Below are 21955 nucleotides of genomic sequence, written 5' to 3'. Positions count from 1 at the left end.
TTTCAGAACAGCTCCATTTGGGGAACTGACAAGGGCTTGTACTTAACAATAAAAACCTCCCAATGGTAAGAGTTCTGAAAAGTATTTGCTGTGGTAAAAAATAGATTTGAAAACAAAAATACCATAAGCAAACCTCAAAGCAGTGGAAAAGTTCTTTACTCAATGTATAACTTGACCCCACTTTCTAGGTAAGAGAGGGATGTGATTAGTAGATTTATCAATATAGTCTCTTCTAAAGGAAATGGAATAAAGAGGAGAATCAATTGCCAGATTATCTAATCTGAGTGAGGACAAAACTTAATTTGAATTACTAAAGCAACAGTTAGCTAAATGAGAATACTATGGTTGTAATTTACTAGCTTCAGGACAAGATGATCTGAAAGATCTACCTAGAGTTAGAATTAAAACATGTTGCTTCTATAGACTCTGAAAAGTTAACCTGATATTGTATTTCATAAATTCAAAGAAACTTTCAGAGAATTAGTTTAAAGAGAGCCCAGTGTTTATTTGCTCTGTTTATCCTTTTCTTTATTTTCTTTATAATAGCCAATGGACCATTGTGGAGAACATTGTCAGGTTAATATGCAATACTAGTTTCAAGGTTACATGTTTTACTGACAAAGTTCTATATAAAAAATCTTGAGCAGATGACACGTGTCAATAATAAAGCCCAGGAAAAACTCTGGACTGATGGGAAAGTGACATGCTGCAAGCATTTTCAATCTAGTTTCATTAACTCTGGTATTATGGACCACACTCCCAACGCTGCTAGCTCAACTGCTATGGTGTAATGTTAGTCTCCAAGAGCCCTCAGATACTCTGCCATAATTCACTCAAATCTGCATGTGAGGTGGGTCAGGCAGACTTGGAACCTCATGTAACTCAGCAAGACACAGACTTAAGAATAGTAGGCCCATTGTTTCCTTCTACTCAAGAGTCCATAAATTTGCCTTGCATGACTTGAATGTGTGGTCTTTTTCAAATAAAAAAAATTCACTTGAATTATAGGTAGTACGTTTTTAACATTATATTTATCCATTATACTTTTATATAATTTTAAGTAATTGAAATTATTGCATTTTGTAAGGTAGACACTCTTAATTCATTTTCAATATTTTTGGGAAAAAATTAAGCAAATTTTGAGAATCTTTGAAAAGTTGGGGAGAGTGACGATATGAAAATATTGACATAGGTTGCTCCTGACTGACTTCAGTCTCTCTCACAAAAAGACAAACTAACAACAATCCACAGATAAAACACCATTGTGAAAGTCCCAGCATTTGGCATTAAGGCTGTAGCCCCTCTTGGACCACAGAAACTGAGAAGGACCTCATTTGTTTCCCTTTACTCTCATCACTCCTGCCCTGGGCCAGCATAGCACCTCACCAAGAGAGCCACCCCAGGTTTTTTCATGGGGGAATGTGAGCCCCAGGTAGACATCCAGGTCTCATTGCCCAAGGATCATGAGGGGAAATCCATGGGTGCTCCATCACTGGGGATCAGATAGAGATAAAAAAAAAAGGGTGTGCTTATAGCAACCAGTGCTCAGACCTTGGCAGACTGAGTCCCTGCTTAATAGTAGCACCCAAACAAAGATCCCAGCCACTGGCTCTTCCCATCTGCAGAGCTGAGCTGGTGGCCCCATCTGGCCAGGGAGCTCAGCTGGCCATTCTGACTGATTTAAGTTCCCAGACAAGAGGTTGTACTGTCCATGAAGCCCATTCTATGCCTCCACTGGGCAGGGGACCAATTTCAAAGCTCCACCTAACTGCTAAGCACATTCTACAGCAAGGGTAGAAGAGCAAATGTACAGCCCCACCCAACTACTATGCATGGCCTCCAGTCCCACTCTGCCAGGAAGCCTAGTCATAGAATCCAGGCAGGCCTGGAGCCCATCCTACAGACCACAAGGAAGCAAGCCAGCAGTCCACCTTGGCTGTTGAGTATAACTACTGGCCCCGAATAGCCAGAAAGCCTGAACAGTGACCCTGGACAGCCTGGGAGCCCATCGTCCAGTACCACCCAGCCTACAACCCGACCCAGCAGTAGAGCCCACCCTGTGGCCCTGCCCAATTGTTGAACACAGCATGGGACCTTATCCAAACATGCCTTGCCCAAATTGTGGCCCACTAAATCATGGAATATAGAATTCAGCCCTACCCAACCAAGAGCCTGGATAAGACCCTGTTCAAACATAGAGCACAGCCTGCATCCCCACCCAACTGCAGGGTACAACTGAAGGCCCTGCCCAACAAGAGAGTCCAGACAGTAACCTTACAAAACAGCACAGTATAGCCAAGGGCCTACCTAATTGTGAAGCCCAGCCTGTGGCCTTACCCAATTTGGGGGCATAGCCAGTGGCACCATCTGGTCAAGGAGTACATACAGCCTGAGGGCCAACCTAACCATGAGTGATTGTGGAGCCCAGACTGCAGCTGTGTGCAATTAGACTCTCACTAGTAGCATCACCCTGTTAGAGAACAGAGTCTGTTACCCCACACCCAGATACGGTTGCAAAGCCGAACTAGCAGCCCCACCTGACCACAGAGAATATCAGGAGCCCTACCCAACCAGGGAGATTACCTAGAAACCCCACTGGAATAAGAGCTCAATCAGCAGGCTAATCCAATCATGGAGCTCAGCCAGTGGCCACCCCCCAACACACTCCACCCCTACCTCAGCCACAAATCTCAGAGCATGCACAGGCAGTGGGCCTCAACCAACTAAGGAACTTGATAGTAGGCCCTGCCTGCCTGTGGGCAATACCCACAGCTGATAGATCTAAAATCTCAAGCTGAGCAGACTGGAGAAGATCTTTCCTTCAAAAGTGAACCTGAAAAGTGTGGAAGCATGTATCACTTACTCAAATGCAGATGCCAACACAAGGTACAAGGATCACAAAGAATCAGGCGAACACATCACCGAAGAAAACTAACAAAGTTCTAATAACTGGTCCTAAAGAAAAGGAGATCTATGAACTGTCTGACAAGTAATTCAGAATAACCCTTTTAAAGGACTTCAGTAAACTACAGAACACATAGACAACGAAATGAAATCAGGAGAACAATGCGTGAACAAAATTTGGAGTTCAACAAAGATAGAAACTATCAAATTATCAAAGAGGAGGGAACACTCCAAAACTCATTTTAAAAGGTCATTAATTACTTTAATAGCATAGTGAAAATTGAATATAAAAAAAGAAGAAAATCTTTCCTAGCAATTTGTTAGTAAGTTAGGATATTTTGATGTCCTTGTTTATCTGCTATATTATATGGTTTTAACTGCTTGATCATCTCTCACATTGTTTTCAAGGGACCATGTATCTTCTATGTGAATAAATGACCAATAGATGGCAATATTACTCTTCTTGAACACCTCCAATAGGCATTTGCCAAAGTTTGACACCCATTATATGCATCATTCTCAAAGTCAATATTTAATAAAATAATTTTTTGCAACGTTTCTTAGCTTATTAATTTAAAAAATAGGATTAAAGTTTAATGAAACACATTAACAACATAGAAAACAATAGACACACAGTCTATATGTCTTATAATCTTCATGTAACAAATGTAAAATATGGTGTTTGATTTAATCATACTATTCTCTGATCTTACAAAGGAATTTACACATAAGGAGATGCACGTGGAGATTTCTTGTTTTTAATTTATACAATAATGTAATCATATCTCGCACATATCTCAAATTGCTTTATGCATTGAACACTAGTGTTATCTGAGACATTCTACATAATTTATTCTTTTCCTACTTATATAATCTTACAGGATATATTTTATATCGTATATTTTATATTGTTTGTTTTACAAAACGAATATAAAATGATTATTTTCATTCTTCTATTGACGAAAAAGCATGGAGCATGGGAGTTTCTTAACATCAAAGTGCTTCTATTTCTGAAGGATATGTTCTCAAAATTTGTATTCCTGAATTAAAAGTCTTTTATATTGTTTCATACCATAGATATTGTCCCATGGCTCTCTCCACACCCCCACACCAAAGCAAATTACATTCCCACCAGCAATGAAATATTCCTAATTATTTCTAACCCTGTATATTATAACTACATAAATTTAAGCCATTTACTTAATAGAAACTTGAGTATAAGGAGATAATTTCTATTTTAGATATATTTGCTATTTGAGAGAGATTAACCTTTTCTATCATAAAGCTTCTATAATTATAAGGAATCACAAATTTGTAACTTCAAGTGTATCACTCATTCTTCTAATTTTTAACTGCCAGAATTTCTCTGAAGAAAGTCCAAAATAATTGCCAATTTACTTTATACATTCAGTTAAATTTATCTGCACATTTAAATACAATATGTTTTTTATTTTTTTAATATAATACTTATAAAAAGTTATACTTAACCTCACAATGTAGTTATGGCCAGTAAGAAACAATAGGAAGGATGTTTCCTGAGACTGTGGCTATCACTGGTTTTTCACAATTGATACATTACTTTGATGTTCTTTTACATAGGTGGATAATGTTACATTGGCTCACTTTGGTATACTTCTCCTTGACTAGCTCCTGGACCAATGTAATTCTCCAACCTGGTATACAGTTGGATAAAGTTGAGTGAAATATAAAGCTACCGATAAATTCTTTTCTTTTCTAAAGAATTAACATAGGAAATATTTTAATTAATATGTCAAACTCAGCATATAAAACTATAGGCATGTGTGTGAATATTGAGAAACTATCTTGAAGTAGAGCTGACTAGACATACTTTTAAGTTCCTTGAGGCTCAAGTTTTTGATATTAACTTCTTGGTTCCAATAGCATTCCTTTCAAGTGTAATGACATGTTGGATATTTAAGAAGTGTTGTATTGTTTGGGGAAGTTATTTACCACTTCAAATTAATAAATTTAAAAAGCATATTTTGTTAAATATTTTGTGAGCTTTGTAATTATATATGGCCATCTGTATTTTGTGTGTGTGTGTGTGTGTGTGTGTGTGTGTGTGTGTGTGTGTGTGTGTAAAATTCACTGAAGATGTAGCTGTTTATGCTGGAAGTGATTTACCATTTCTTGGCTTTCCAAATGTTAGTGTTGTGTAAAAGAGATCCCTTTCCAGATTATGTCAACTTTTTATATTCTATGGCCACAAACTTATTCAAGGCCAGCTTCATGTGTGTGGACCTGTGTAGTCAGATAGGGACCTATGTCCAGAAAGGCCCTTGGTTTTATGCTCTACTGTCTGGGTCCTTAAATTATTATTAATTTTAACAACATTTTATACATTTTAATTATTAATAATTAATAATTTTCATTTTGCCTCAGGCCCCACAGATGACACAGCCTGCCATAATGACAGCACCCAATCCACTCTCTTATCCATGAAAAATATCTCTCAAATGGTTGGTGAAACATATACTAGTCCCAACCTCTCTGAAAGTACCTCTCAAATCTACCAACTTTTCACCACTGGTTTATATGAAACTATATCCAATTAATCTCACTAATGCTCTTAACACTTACTACCATCCTTGACCATCGCACAAAACACAAGCCTCAGTAGTGATCTGTTCTTTCATAACCTTATACACATAAAGGTGTGGAATTGTGCCTCAGCTGACTTTTTGAGATTTCCAATCTGAAGCTTGCATTATTTCTTTCAAAAGTGCTTTATAAATCATTTTGTCTCCCTTGCACCCCTCTCATTGGTAGGTTATTCATATTCTTCCCATCTGTGGTACCTGGAGGTAGTGTCTGGAAATGTCTAGCACTACCTTTGTGCACCTATGAGCCTTTCCTTCTCAAGCAACAAAGGCCTTTCTCTTTTGAAGACTCAAGTGACTTGTTTGTATTCATATACTTCATATTGCTGTTTTTATGCCTTCTCATCACTGAAGACATTGACACCCTTCAAATCCAACTATATTCCTGGGCATATTCAATCTTCTAAAGATGACTTATCAAATAATATAGCCCCTGCTTCCAGCTCCTTGAATTGTACACCTTTAACTCAAGTTACTAACTTATTCTCATGGCAACATATTTGATGTTCTCACTATCTAGGTCTATTGTTCATGTGAAATCTTAAGACCTTACATACTCTATAACTACACTTTCCTAAATTTTAATTTATTTTTTTTTAGCCCACTACAACTACTGCACAAAGACTAAGACAAAAAATATTTACGTCAGCTACTTTACTGGACTCAGATTATTCAAAACAAAAGTCATTCTCTTCCCTCCAGCCTTCTGCATTATCCACTTTGTACCCACACAAAAATGTACATTCATTTGCCATTGCAGAATTGTAGATCTTCTTCTCTCATCCTCTCTTTTACAATTAAACCCCAATTAATTGGCAGATGTGGCATTTTATTTTCTAAATGCTTTCTTTCCTTCTGCCCCTTTTCTTAGTAATAGTTCCTCACCAGGACTGTTGTTTTAGCCTTTCTAACGGCTCTCCACTTTCAGCTTCCCCCATCTTTTCTCTGATCCATCTCAAATATTGTTACACTAAAGTTTGAATCTCATCAGCTAGATTCATTCACAGTCACCATACATAAAATCCAAAATCTTTACTATGATCGAGAAAGGCCCCCGTTTTCTGATTATGATCTATAGCCCCAGCCACATCAACTGACATTTTACCCAGGCATAGCCATGCTAATTCATTTCTATTTTTTCTTCTAATTAGCAACTGCACATGCTGATGCTGGTCTGAACTTTATTAAGAACTTTTCAAAGACTTCCTTTTCTGTACCTTTAAAAATCTCTTTTAAGATATATTTAGTATATTACAAGTTAAATTTCTAAAATTACTTAGTTTACTACTAGTTTTTTACTCTGAAAAAAAGGGAGTTTTTATAACTCTCTGTATCTCAAGAAGCCAGCATATTGTCTGGAAATGTATTTCCAGACTGATTTCCAGACTAGTCCAAACTGATTTAAAATAGTCTTCATTAAGTGGAGGAACATTTAGCGTTTTCCTTGGGGTACATTTGGCTCAGAATATACCTTAAGTGTTCAAATAGAGCTTACCTCATATCTTAAGTAGTCAAAGTGCAGCCTAATTCACGCTGATATACTAGGAGTAAAGCTGAATCAACTATAGGTAAAGATCCACTGTCTTCTTTGTGGTGGCAAGGCTAGAGGCCTTTAGATATGATGCATTTTTTGCCCTCTCCCACCATAGTCTAATAAAAAAATGAGATAAAAAGCAATTTAAGTGGCAACGGTGACATTTTCCTATACAAGTAGAGTGTACTCTAAAACTAAGGTTTTCTATTGCCAAATCCAGTTTTCTTTCTGTTGTAACATGCAAGTGGGGAGGCTCATATATTTTCTAAAGTCAAACAATATTATTTTAGAGAAATATATGCCATAAAAAATTATCAATATTTAAACACCATACATATTTCAGTTTGCAATGTTATAAAGACCAAAGATTTTTCTGGAGTTTATTGAAGAATAAGAATTAAAATATTTACCATACAAAGAGAAAAATTTGGTAAGAGGCAAAGATAGAATATAAGAGTGAGAACAGGGGTGCCTGGGTGGCTTGGTCAGTTAAGCGTCCGACTTCAGCTCAGGTCATGATCTCACGGTCCGTGAGTTCGAGCCCCGCGTCGGGCTGTGTGCTGACAGCTCAGAGCCTGGAGCCTGTTTCAGATTCTGTGTCTCCCTCTCTCTCTGACCCTTCCCCGTTCATGCTCTGTCTCTCTCTGTCTCAAAAATAAATAAATGTTAAAAAAAATTAAAAAAAAAAAGAGTGAGAACAGATACAAAGGAGTTTTAAGATTACCACTAGGTATATCAATCTGGGGAAAGGAAAAGAAAATTTACGTTTAGAAAATATTTTTAAATTGTGTCTTTGAGGGGCTCTAATACTAATACAAATTTACTATACAATACAAATACTAACACTAAAACTAATTTAGTATACATTACAAATACTAATACAAATTCAGTATACTATACTATACTATACTAATACAAATTTAACTTTACAATTGAAAAGTATTTGATAAGAAATCTATCTAAAAGTCACAGGCTGTTGTTAGGGAGAATAATGACATGTAAATATTTTAGATCTATTAGGACAAGAATGAGTAAATAATGAACCTTTTTTTCTCTGTGGGGAAACACGTCTAGTGGAATGTTCAAGTCATCTGGAAAAATCCAAAGAGGAGTCAAAAAAGAAGACGGCACATAGCTCATTCCTTTCTGAATCATTAAGGTAAAGTTCATGGATTGTATCGTTGCTCCTCTAGTACTGGCAATGGAGATGCTTCCGCTGACTCATGATACAAAGTCCCTTGTGGTCACAAAGCAAGCCTTCTGAACTTTCTTTGCAGAACACTTACTATAAAACTATTTAGCCTTCCCTTCTTTCTGATCTGCTGCCAAGTGGAAGGTAGCAAGAAAGTCAGTGTGAATATTTCATTATCAAGTTCTGCAAAATGTCAATGGATGACTTCTTAGGCCATGTATCAACTCAAAGAGGCATCTGACTCCAATAAATGATTCAAGGCAAGTTAGAATCAAATTTCTATTCAAAGTATGAATAATAAATACAATGAATAAGTTTATCTGACTTATAATAGGAGAAATATACCACACAGTTAGGTTCTTTGGCTCATCATAACATTTTTACATTCAATCATGGCATTTGAGGATCAGCTTATTCTTTTTTAAATAGCATAATGTTGTTTCATAAAATGGCTATTATCAGAATTATTTACCCATTCCCTATTCATATATATTGTGATAATGATGCCACATTGTCTCTATTACTGTACCTTAATAACAAATCTGGAAATCAGGAAGTGTTAGTCTTCAAATATGTTAAATTATTTCAAAGTTGTTTTGTTTATTCTAGGTCCTTCAAATTTTCAATGGATTTTAGAATAAATCTGTCAATTTGAACACTTTTTGGGGGGGAATGTTTATAATCTATAGATGAATTGGGAAAGATTTGACATCTTAGTAATAGTAATTTTTCTGATCCATGAATATAGTATATCTTTCCATTATTTAGGTTTTTAATTTCTATCAGAGGGCTTTATTGCTTTCGATGTATGAGTCTTCATATTTTTGGTCATATTTATCATTAAGTATTTCATACTCTATTGATATTACTATGAAATATATTATTTTTATATTTCTAATTTATTATTAAGTATTTCATATTTTATTGATATTACTATGAGATATATTATTTTTATATTTCTAATTTCTAGTTTTCCCTTGAAAGTATATAGAAATATAATTGATTTTTGAATGTTCACTCTATATGCTGCCACCTTAAGAAAGCCATTATCTGTTTTGCAAATTCAAATAAATTTTTTTTAATAAACAATTATGCCTGCAAATAAAGACTATGTTTTTCATTTTTACATAGATGATCGATTCTTACGCAAATTAAAATGATTTTATTTCTTACTTTCCAGTATAGATACCTTTTATTCCTTTTTGTCTCTTTATTGAATTGACTAGCATCTCCAATACAATGTTTAATAAGTGATAAGAGAATAAATTCTCATTTTGCTCCAGATCTTAGAGGAAACACATTTTGTCTTTCAACACTAGGATGTTAGCTGCAGGTTTTTCAAGATTGTCATCATATCTATATTCTTTGTTTTGAGATATATTTTGTTTAGTATGAATATATCCATTTCAGCTTTCTTTTGATTAATCTTAGCATACTATATCTTTTTTATCCTTTTCCTTTCAACAAAAATATGTGTTTATTTTTAAGTGTATTTCTTATAAGCAAAATATACTTAGATCTGGCTTTTTAAACAACCCAATAAACTCTGCATTTTAATCATAGATGCATAGAGTAGCTGTTTTTAATGTAATTGTTGATATAGTTAGGTTTCAGACTAAAATTGTGCTGTGCATTTTCTAATTGCCCTATCTTTGTTCCCATTTCCTACTTTTTAGATTAATTAAATAATTTTTATGAGAGTATCATATCTTCTTTTTTGGATTACTAGCTATTTATCACTATATTGTTAACTATATTGTTTAACCATCATATATCTTTTAAATGTTCCAGATTTATATAATAAAAACTAATCTTACTTTTACCCATGTAGTTATCATTTCTGGTGATTTCCATTCCTTGTTCCAGCTGGTACCATGTTTTTCTGCAATCTGTGCTCTACCATTAATGTCACCCTATATGTATGTGTGTGTGTGCGTGTGTGTGTGTGTGTGCGTGTGTGTGTGTGTGTGTGTATATATATATATATATATATATATATATATATATATATATATATACATATATACACATAAAATCTCAGGCATTATAGAAGTCTGATGTTAATCTTTTCCTATCTACCATGACCCTACTTAACTACTTGAATATATAAAATATGATTTAACTGCATTAATTACCTTGTCGGCCATAGTTTTTAGTCAGTTTTAATTGATTATTTTGCTCCTCATTATGGTTCATATTTTTCTACTCCTTTGTTGCCTAGTTATCTTTAATTGGATGTCATACATTACAAAATTCACCTTGTTTGGCATTAAATACTTCTAAATATATGAATTATTCTTCAATTTTTTTCCAAGGCACATTTAATGTTACGTGGAAACCGTCTGATACTTCGGATTTGTTAAGCAGAACCATGGCAGCATTTATTTTAGGGCTAGTCATTTCCTGTTACTAATGTAACATTCCTCCAAATACTTTCTCTAATTTCATGAATCATTCCATTCCTATTGCTAGGGACAGGTGTTAGTCCCTCTAATTCTAATATAGTTCTTTCCCAAGACTTGGGCTGTTTCCTAAACACATGTATCTGTCATTATTCTACTGAATACTGATCTGCCAAATACTCAAGAGGCCCCACCACAGATTTCTGAGACTTCTCTCCATGAAGGTCTTTTCTGTGACATTCTGTCTTGTGAGATCTCACTGACTTGGGCTCCTTGGACACTCAGCTCCCTCTCTTCAATCCAGGGTGGTTATCATATTTCTCTTGGTTTCCCCTGCATCAGTGCCTGGAATCTCTCTCAAGGAGTTAAGCTGGGACAATCACAGGGTCATTTCATTTGATTTTCACATCTCAGGAATCACTCTCTTTCAGTACCTGATGTCCAGTGTCTTGAAAAATGTTGTTTCATATATCCCCTCCCTCCCTTCCTTCTTTCCTTCCTTCCTACCTCCTTTCCTCCCACTCTTTTTCCCTTTCTTTCTTCATTCCTTTTTGCCTTTATTTGTCTTCCTTCTGTCTTTCTTTTTCTTCTCTCCCTCTTTTGTTCTTTGTTGCTTCTCTAGGTGAGAAGGTGAGTCCAGTCCCTGTTACTCTGTCTTAGCCAGGCAGGAGGTCCAGTTATTTCATGGTGACTAATAAAATGATTAGAATATTATTTGGCCCAGGATTTTTTCATCTTAGTTTCTTTTTAAGAATTTTGAATTTATATATATATATATATATATATATATATATATATATATATATATATATATAAATAATATGGGCATATTGCTTTTGTTAATGACAATTGACTGATCTAACCAAAGTCACGGTAAACCAGAATCATAAAATAATTATAATACAAAATTTCCTTTTGAGAAAAGAAAATTGCACCAATAAATGTTTAAACATTACCAGTATCACCACGTGCCAAATATCTAGGTACTAATTTGTGTGAACTTCTCTACTGAAATTACATACCAGTATATCAAGGGTAACTGTAAAAGTAGGCATCACATTTAAATTTTATTACAAATAAGAAAAAAACAACTCCAAGTTTATTTCCTAAATGTTAGAGTTCGAGGTTGAATCTCTGAGTTAGAAAGTCAGAGTGTTTTTGTATACATAAATTCAAAAATATAGATTTTAAAAATAGCCATATTTCCTATTTTTCCATTTTTCTTTGAAGCTCTGGTATTTTTGAATATTGGCCTAAAGAGACACCTTGGATATTTTAGTAGAATTTGAATCTACTAAAGAAATAAAACAAAGTTGTGTGTTTTACTGTTGATACAAAGAGATTTTTGGCATTCACCTCTTGAAAAACTGTAAAATTGTTGAATTCTTCCTTTCCCTTATAGTATAAACCCTCCCAGTTTTCTGGTCTCATAATTTAAGTTGTTCCACTGTATTTTAGTCAAGATGGAAATGCTGAGTTACATGAGCAAATGTCAATCAACATCACTAAGGAAAAATGTGGCCTGGACACAGTGTCACAATTATGATAGAAACTCAAAATGAAAGATTACCTATAGTAATCGGTTATCTGAATTAGATTAAATCCACCAAAAAAACGGGAAAGGCCAAATTCAGAATTAACATCAACTGAATGCACTCTTTATTATTCCTGGAGATTCTCAGATCATTTTCAAAAAGTACCATTCCTGTGACATGATCATCAGTCAAAATGATCTACCTCATAGACTTTCCACTCAAAACAGATATTTCTTGGGATCCTAAATTATAGCACACATTCTCTCTGGTCAGGAAAACCTATGTTAAGCTTTCATACACACTTATATCAATCTGTTCTCAAATTCTGGCCAGAAAAGTCAGCAAAGTAGTCATCCTAAAACTTATATGGTACAACAGGTTTCTTTGTTGTTGTTGTTTTGGGTTTTTTTGTTTGTTTGCTTGCTTTTTGCTTATACTTGACTTAAAAATCTTCAAATATTTAAATCAGCTCAGATTATCAGTATCTATATCAGATTTTTTCCTCAAAGTTTGGAATAACATTATTTTAAATGTAGAAAGGTAAATTAATATTTGGCCAACCTAGTATGTAAATTCCAGAGCATTTGTTTTACAACTACTACAAAAATATCTGTGGTTATTTTAGATGGTAAAATAAAATCAGTAGAATCTTGTTACTTAGAGACTCTGTTTAAAATGCTGCATATTTTCATGTTCAGAAACTTGAAACTCTAAAATATGCTGTAGATCTTAGTTTTCTGTAATTCCGTAAGAGTTCTTGGTCAAAAACAATGGAATGTGACTTAGAAACACATCATCTAAGTAATCATCAGAAGCATATTATCCCCCAGATACACAAATTATTTTTTGAGGCTTAGAAAAAAGAAGCCAACTAAAACAAATATCTGATCAATATTATATTCTGTATTTGCCAAATGCTAATTTGATTGGATAGGGATTACTTTCAGATTATTTAAAATCACCATACCTTAAAGAGGTTAATAATATAGTTTACAAGGTATTCATTAGAAATTCATCAATGAAAAACAGAAAACGGTACTCAATTAGCATGGGGTTTTGTTTGTTTGTTATATTTGTTGTATTTGTTTCATTCTGCACTTATAGTCACATCTTTCACTCAGATGGTTCTGGAGTTTTGGGTACCTGCAAGTTCAATCAAGTGGTCTTATTTCTTTCTCCTTTATGATCTTCTTATTTTCCCTGAAGCAAGTGTGCTCAGAAGGGAGGGCACCTGGAAATTATGGGCTTCTTTATAAAATGACAAATAATATTGATAAACCCATCCTAAAATAAATAAAAGAAGCTCTCCCCAAACAAGGTATTATCTGCTGCTAGTTCTGCTCTAAATAACAGTAGGCTGTGTAACACTCCAGCCTGGGATAAATTAGCCAAGAAGACATAAATTTGAGTAAAATCACTCCATACTCTTTTTCACTACGAAACGGGGTTACAGGAAAAATATGAACATGACTTCATTTTAGTGTTCCATGGAAGCATAGTTTAAGAACTCCTTTCCTGAATAAATAGCCTGTAACCATTTTTAAAGTTGCTTTTTCCTTTTGACTGAGGCAAGACTGATTTCTTAACATTCTCAACAAATACCTGGTTCAGGTCTCACCAACCTTCATGATAATTTAATGGTGTATGCTTTCTTCTGGTGACAATTTTCCGTATCAATTGTTCCGACCCTCAAAAGCAGATTTCTATCATAAAGCTCTCTTTTGGATTCAAAAATTAAATTAGTTTTCCCTAAGTCATTTCCTCATGGTGTTGTTTAATTATAAAGTAAAATGCACAGAATGAACCATACTTCAGAAAAAAACTGAGTGTTTTCTAACCCAGACTAAGAAGTTCTCTTTGAGCCTTATGAGGCATTGTCTGTCACTATTATTATTTTTATTTATATTATTTATTTTAATTTTTTCAACGTTTATTTATTTTTGAAGAGAGAGAGCACACGTGGAGGAGGGGTACAGAGAGAGAGAGAGAGGGAGAGAGAGAGAGACAGATTCTGAAGCAGGCTTCAGGCTCTCAGCGCTCAGCACAGAGCCCAACACGGGGCTCGAACCTACAAACCGTGAGATCATGACCTGAGCCAAAGTCAGAGTCTTAACCGACTGAGCCAGGCATCCCACCCATTACTATTATTTTAAAAAGTCTATTTAAACATTCAAACAGAGAATCATTGCAACCAAGGGAATAGGAAAACTGCTTCAGCATAACTTTAGCTGTAGCCCCTTTCTTATGTTCTGTTGTGTTTGTTTGTTTAAGCAGAAGGAAAGGAGAATTAGCAAAGTGGCCTGGAATATGGTGTCTGGATCAGAGAGTAAGAAGAGAAAGTGCAGCTGTACTATGTACAAGTCTATGCTTCTGGGCACATTAATTAGCTGTCTGTACCTCAGTCTTCTCATCTATCTAATCATTATACCTAAGGGATACATAACTGTTCCAGAATCAAAGGACTGTTCTGAATATTAAATTGCACAGTATAAACATTCAACATGCTATCTAGCAAATAGGAAGTTCTTAATCAATGTCACTCACTATGATTATGACAAATATTTATTCACTTAACAGTGTTTATTGAGTAACTACATGCTCTATGATAGGGACAAAATGATGAGCAGAATGGAAATAGTCTGTCCACTGGGCAATGTTTTTAAATTTTTTTTAATGTTTATTCATTTTAGAGAGGCAGGGGGGCAGAGGAAGTGAGGGTGATACAGAATCCAAAGCAGGCTCCAGAGTTCAAGCTGTCAGCACAGAACCCTATGCAGGGCTTGAACTCGCCAACCATGAGACCATGACCTGAGCTGAAGTCTGATGCTTAATAGCTTAATCAACTGAGCCATCCAGGTGCCCCAGGGCAACTTTTGTTAGAGACAAACAATAAAAACAACATAGATACTAATATACAGTTACAGGTGACAATGAGAAATTGATAAAAAAGTAGAGAGTATTTAGTTACTCCAAGAACATGGAATGAGCAGATGCAATAAATTTTTAAAAATTTAAATTAATTCGCCTAGGGGATCAACGGATGCTTCTTTGAGAAATGTACAAAGCTCTTAATCAAGACATCTCAATGATAAGTAGGAATGAAATCAGAAAAGGGTGGGTTGAGGGAAGGAGAGCCAATATGCAAGGAGACAAAACAAGTTTGTGAGGCCCAAAGATAGAGAAAAATGTTAAGGGAGGACACTGAGTCTGGAAGACAGAGGGTAAGAGGGAGGTTGGTGAGGGAAAGGCCTTGATAATAGACAAGAGACAGATCATCCAAGGTCCATCTGTACAGAGTATGGATTGTGGTCAGAGGGTGGTGGAAATATTTAAAAAAAAAAAAAAAAGGAAAAAGAAATAAAAGGAGAATCTGGGTGTGGCAAAATAGTTCATATTTTCATTTTAAATTTTTCATTCACTCCACTATCAGAGAATGGATTATATGTGGCAAAATTAATGAGTGAGGATGATGCGAATGGCAGTGGCAGAAGCTGAGTTGAAAGGGGACAGTATATTAGAATTAGGTGCAAACAATGGAGATGGAGGGATGTGGCACAGATAGAAGAAGGGAATTTTTGAAGAAAAAGTGACAGTGCTTGGTGGAATAGTGAAAACAATGGAGAAGAGCATGTTGGCAAATACGACCCTGAATTTTTGGCTTGTACAACCTAATGCATGGAAAGCTGTTCTCTGAGATAAAGAAGGAAACTGAGCAAGAGAGAGGGGGACATTTATGAGTTCAGTTTTGTACAATGTTGTATTTATATTGTGTCTGTGATATCCACAAGAGAGGTCAAGCAGAGAGGTGGGTGTGTGAAACCAGAGGTCAGGGGCAGGTCCAAATTTTGAGATACAAATTTCGAGATACAGGTTGTGGACAGCATTTGAAACCATGGAATCAGATGACTGCATTCCATGAGAACTGAGAAAACTAAAAAAGGAGGCAGTTGACCATGACATCTCCTTTCCCCCTCACATTACTACAAATCGCGAAAATATAAATATTTCTCTTTGGTTCTTAGATTACTACCTACAGAATTTTGGATAAAAATATCCACACCGAGAATGTATGATAATCTGAATAGCTAGATTACATACTTTCCAACAACTAAGTTCACAATGAAGTAGAGAAAATAAATGACTAATCACATAGATGAGGAACCTATTACCATAGTCAGAATTCTTAATGGTGTAATGGTTAAGGTATTAGAAAACTGAGATTTCTTTATGTATGCCTAGTAGGGTGGGACCAGATAAGGTCTGGGTTCAGGTAATAAATTAGTTTACCAGTGGCTTCCTGCTGCCTTTATGTTTAAACTCCATTATAGTTTCCCAGAATTCTGAGATTACAGGAAGTTTTCCCCTGAACATCCCCAGCAACTGTTTGAACAAGTGAAACCAACTGAGTGACTTTTACTTGAGTAAACCAATCTTCCTAACTAGCATGAAACCAAATGAATAAACAGAAGATCAGAAAATGAAGAGAAAAGAAAGAGGTCAGCTCTTGTTTCATACATGAAGATTAATTTAGCATGGAAGTCACAACTGCTAAAACAAGATGCTAAATATCAAATGGGACTTCACAGTATGGTTAGATAATAATAACTCAAGTAATCAAAATTATCATGCGGGGTTTAGGTGGTTTATGTACTCACTGATCAATATAAACACTATGTAGATTCCCTGCATGTGCTAAGATAGAAACAAAAGAAAATGCACATTACTGATTATTTTACATATTATTTTGCATTCAGTACTTTGGAAATGCTGTCTTTTCTGAGAAGTGAACCCTATTCTTACCACATATTAAAATTCACATATATAATTATATATGCAATATCTATATATGGCTAACTCAAGTCTAGTAGCATGGTTTTAATCAATTATGAGCACAGAACCAATGCTCTATGAAGGTTTGGGAACTCATGCAATCCACACTATCAGTAATAACTCCGTTTTCCAGTGAGAAGCTCAAATTTTTCTAACCTATTTATGTCTTAACACAATTTTAAAAATAAAATCAGATCTGATTTTTAATATTTTAAACATGTAAGAACTCATAGGAAACCATCATTCCAATAGCAAAGATGGTTTTGGTGGGACTTGCTTATATTCAGAATTCTTTTCATATACAACTCTTTGTGAGTAAAAATGATATACATTCAAAAGTGAGGGACCAGAAGTTACATCTGATGGGTGTTTTGTGCCTAAGTGTTCTATTGGTTATGACTTTTATTTTTTTATTTATTATAATTTCTTAAGTCAATATTCTATTAGTATTTTCAAATTCTTCAACTTACATAAAAATCTTCAGAAATTATTCATGACAAATATGTCTCATTTACTTAAAAGTGTATTTGTTGTAAAACAAATTTAAAAAAATTATTAAACATTAGTGTTTTCAAGAAGGTCACATATTTTAAGCTGGTTTTAAGACTTTACAGAATTGAAAAAAATAATCTATTTTTTATAAAGTCTTTTAGTCATAAAATATCAGTTTCAATAAAGTAGTAATTAGTAAATATTTAACATAATGTTTTCTTTTAAATATATAAAATGAATTGCTAAATGCTTATGATTTCTGAAAACTAAAAAGAATGGTTTTAAATATTCTACACTAAAGGAGGTAAAGCTCAACATATTTGATAGAAAAAAAGGCTTAAACTATAATAACTAGTGAATACATAAATCAAATTACTTTATGGTATTGGTGGTACCCAGAGTTATAACCATTTTGGTAAAATATCTTACTTAATTGAATAATAGACTAATATTTAGGTCTGCTATATATGGAAAGAAAAACTTTGTCATACTTGAAAATTACAAATTAAACTTCCTCCTTTTTAATACATACATTACATTAAATGTCTTAACATATTAGAGTATGTCCAAGGCTCTTCCATATAATCCACATAATTGAAAATTATAAGGATATTTTTTCATATCTTTAATTTCACATTTGTCAACATCATGAAAAGCACCTACAGTATTATTTTGTGCATTCCTTTTGTGACTTAATCAACTTTATAAGAAGGTGATTCAATCAACCAGAAGTTTAAAAAGTTGTTTCTGTTTTGTTATTGAGAGGTAATTAAATCTAATAAACATATCCATTATAATTTTCCTATGTTTCCTATGTTTCTTCAATAATGTATCCTGATACCATATGAATTTAAATGCAAATCTTTTCATATCCTCACTATATGCCAAAACTAGTAGTGAATAATGAGTCAATTCTCTAAAAATGTAAAACTCAGAAGTTTTATGTGTCTGAAGGTTTTCTATAAGTCTTGAAGGTAGAATTCTTCTAAAAGAATCTGATATTGGAAATAGACAAAACATAAATGTTGACCTACCACCTAAAGATCCCAGCCTAAACCACCAAATAAGAACAGCTGAATGCAAACAGGCTCAGCAACAGTTTAATTCTAAGACTCTGAATAAGGCAAAAGTGAACACACAGGAAGATAAAAAGGGAAGTTAGAATAGAGAATAACCACACTGCATTTCATGGAAGAATAAAAAAGGGAAAGAGAAAATGCTGCTGTCCAGTGGCCTCCTTTCACGCACCTCATTAGTTCTGGTATATAGATTCAAGACACAGGGATCCTAGATAACACACTAAGTCAATTTCTAGGTCAGTACATGAGATCCTTGTGACTGGTGTTTAAAACAAGTTTCATCTCACATCAGGTAACGGCAATACTGATGTGACAGAAGACGACAGAAGAACACCATCATCTCAGAAATATGAGACCCACTCCACTGATTTACCAAAATGCATATATATTCAATTTGTGATTACAACTCTGAAAACTTGCAAAAAGCAAAACCATATGAATGCGCCTGTAGAAATTAATGAGCAAACTTTCAGTGAGATGATATAAACTTGGGTAATAAAAGCCGAGCTGGCATCTCTCAATCAAATTTTTCAACCTGAAACGTTTTAGTCTTAGTAACTACCAAAGCCCACAGGGGAGAGGGGGAAATCAGTGGAAACTGGGAGATGCTTGGATGCCCCATGGGGTCTTACTGTACCTGTGTCCACATCCTTCACCTGTTGCCTGGCTTGAGTTGGCCGGCTCCACTTTGAGCTCTTGCAGGACCAGCCCTTTATCGTGTGGTCCAGGGAAGTCCATGCCTGGCACCTCCTCCTCCTCTAGAGACTCCACGTAGAAGAGAGTCCTGGCTGGCTGTTGGGTGCCCTGCCCCGGCGCCCCTTGCTGCAACCTTGTGGCCACTGGCAGCAGGGTGCCATTCAGTGGATTAAAGGAAGAGGAGGAAGACGAAGGGGAGGAAGACGAAGGAGAGGAGGAAGAAGAGGAAGGCTTCTTCCAGAAAGTGCTCACGCTGCCCTTCTCTTGGCTTTTGAGCAGGCGGCTCTGACTGGGGCCCCAGTGCTCGAAGCTGCCGCTGCCGTCCTGTTGCAGGCAGCCGCCCCCCGCCGGGCCGCCTGGGGCTGGCGACGGGTGGCTGAAGAGTTTCCAGCGGAGTCGCAGGATGTGCTTCACATCGAAGTCTTTTCTCCCAGAGCCTGACATGCTTGACGCAAGAAGGCAAAGAGACCTCAGCGGGCGCGGGAGTAGACAGACCAGCTGGTGGGGGAGGCCAGCAGAGCTCGGGGTTGGAGGAGGCGGCGGACTGCGCCCTCTGCACTCCGGGAGCACTCGCGGCAAGGCGGGCTGCGCGCCCTGCTAGGCAACCACCCGAGCGCGGACGGCAGAGCCGCGCCGCTCAACTGCGGTCAGGTCCGCAAGGACCCGCGCGTGGGGAGCCCACCGGCTGCGAGCAGAGGCAGGAGCCGGACGCAGAGGGCTGAGAATCCTTGATCCGCGCGCGGGGGCCCCGTGGTTACGGCAGGGAGGGACGACCCTGGTGATGGAGGTGCGCGAAGAAGGGAGGTCTGCACGCTCGGAAGCCCGGGACGCGGCGGCAGCTGGATACACCTCCCTGGGATGCACCCGTGGCAAAACCTCAGTCGGGAAGGTGTCGGCTCTCCTGTCCTTGCAGCTCAGAGTTCAGTGCCTGGAGAGCGCAGAGAGAGAGAGAGAGAGGGAGAGAGAGGGAGAGAGAGCGAGATAGAGCGAGCGAGAGAGAGAGAGCGCCCCAAGTCGCGAAGAAGCGCACCCCCTAGCCTTCTCGGTGCACCTGCGCCCCTGTGCCTGGCCTCTCCGAGGATGCTCTGAGAGCTTGCCGGGTGTCTTTGAGAAAGTCAAATGCCTTCTGCAAGGCGAGAAGGGGTGGTTTTATATAGTCAGTTTGTAAAAGAGAAGAATAAATATTCCAGAAAATATAGGAAGGCAAAAGGAAAAGCCCGCCCGTGAAGCTGTCAAGGTCCTCACAGTACAATTTTCTCTCTGCCTCATCGCCTCCTCCTCCCCTGTAAGTGACGCAGATGTGCACTGGGGCCTATACGGAGAGATGGAGGGAGGGAGGGAAGGCTTCAATCTTCTTTATGCAAGTGAGTCTGCCGCTCTTATTGTCCCCTTGCTAGGTCCTGTCACCTTTTTTCATCCCCCTTCCTCACTACATTACTGTGTGGCAATAAAAGTAAAACAAACAGGCATTATGCTTTAGTATCAGTAAACACCAAACGTGAATCATGGCAACGTAAACTTAATAGGCTGCCATAGGTTTGCAGGTTGCAGGTTAAGGGCTTGAATTATTTAATAAACCACATCCTTTAACCTTTAGTCTTGGTTTGTCTGTAGTGAGACACAAGAAACAGTGATGCTGGCATCAAAGAGTGATAATGCTACCATTCTGACACATTGTGATTCTGCCATTAACACACTCAGGCAGCGCTTCATCTTGGGGTCCAGAAGCGTGCTGGAGAAATTTTAAGATGGGCATCTGAGTGCAGGGGACGACTTTTGCAAAATCAGTGTGTTCGGTGTGTAGCTTTGGAATGAAAGCTGTTGTTCGTGTAAACCAAGCAGTGGAATAAAATGATAAAAGAGAATTTCCAGGCATAACCTTCTGGTGCATAAATCATGATACAGAATGCATAGAAGAGTTTAGGCAATGAACAAATACATCCAAAGGCTACTATCCTGCAAAAATCTCCTGTTTGAAGAAGGGAAGACAGATGTGTTTTCCCTTATACCTATACTTAGAATGATGAGGATTATGATGCCTTTCTAGCTATGACTACTTGGAAATTTTTCATCTTTTTCCTTTAATAGCCATTAAAATAGAACCCAGTCACCTTTGCTGAAGGCAAAGGAGGTGAGAAGCAGCAGGTTCCTTAAGTGCATGGTGAATGTGGCTGTTGTTCATTTGTGAAACTCACAGCTTCAGCGACCCCCATCAGGGCACAGGAATCACATATAAAAGTGCAGTTATATTACTGTTCTGTTCCCTCTTCTTGAGCAGTAAAGTTAAATAGAAACCAAAGCTAAGTATGAAGTCATTCCTAGACAAAGTTGGCCATTTTAACAAAACAATAAATTAAGCACACAATTTTCCCCCCACTTTCAGGGGAAGAAAAATCACTGTTGTGCATTTTAAATATTGATTTATGCCACAACAGCTGGACTGCAATCCCCAGTGCCTTAATTTTTTCTTTCAGTATTCATTGTTTAAAAGAAAAGAGAGAGAGAGAGAGAGAGAGAATAAAAAAAAAAGTCCTTTAAAGCAACAATGGTGACAGATCATTTTTATCCAAGAACTGAATCAAGCAAGCATTTCCCTTAGGGAAGAAAGCAGTGTATGAAATTACACATCACAAACAGGACAGAGAAACTTTCCATCAGAGGTAATGTAGA

At 36.6% G+C, this 21955-nt stretch overlaps 1 protein-coding gene across 2 annotated transcripts in view; it reads right to left on the bottom strand.

The window, feature by feature from the left end:
• Positions 1–20561, bottom strand: part of KLHL1 (kelch like family member 1) — a 362245-nt gene extending 341684 nt beyond the window's left edge. For both annotated transcript variants that reach the window (XM_019415576.2, XM_019415577.2), the window contains exon 1: positions 19227–20561. In XM_019415576.2, the coding sequence (XP_019271121.1) occupies positions 19227–19729 (503 nt within the window). In that variant the 5' untranslated portion in view covers positions 19730–20561. The remainder of the gene's footprint in view (positions 1–19226) is intronic.
• Positions 20562–21955: the final 1394 nt, after the last annotated feature.

The sequence above is a fragment of the Panthera pardus genome, unplaced genomic scaffold (assembly GCF_024362965.1).
Source record: "Panthera pardus isolate Hobbes unplaced genomic scaffold, ASM2436296v1 HiC_scaffold_1, whole genome shotgun sequence".
In the NCBI taxonomy this organism is placed as follows: Eukaryota; Metazoa; Chordata; class Mammalia; order Carnivora; family Felidae; genus Panthera; species Panthera pardus.
The sequence above is the reverse complement of the archived record's forward strand: the minus strand, read 5'-3'. Positions and strand labels throughout refer to the sequence as shown.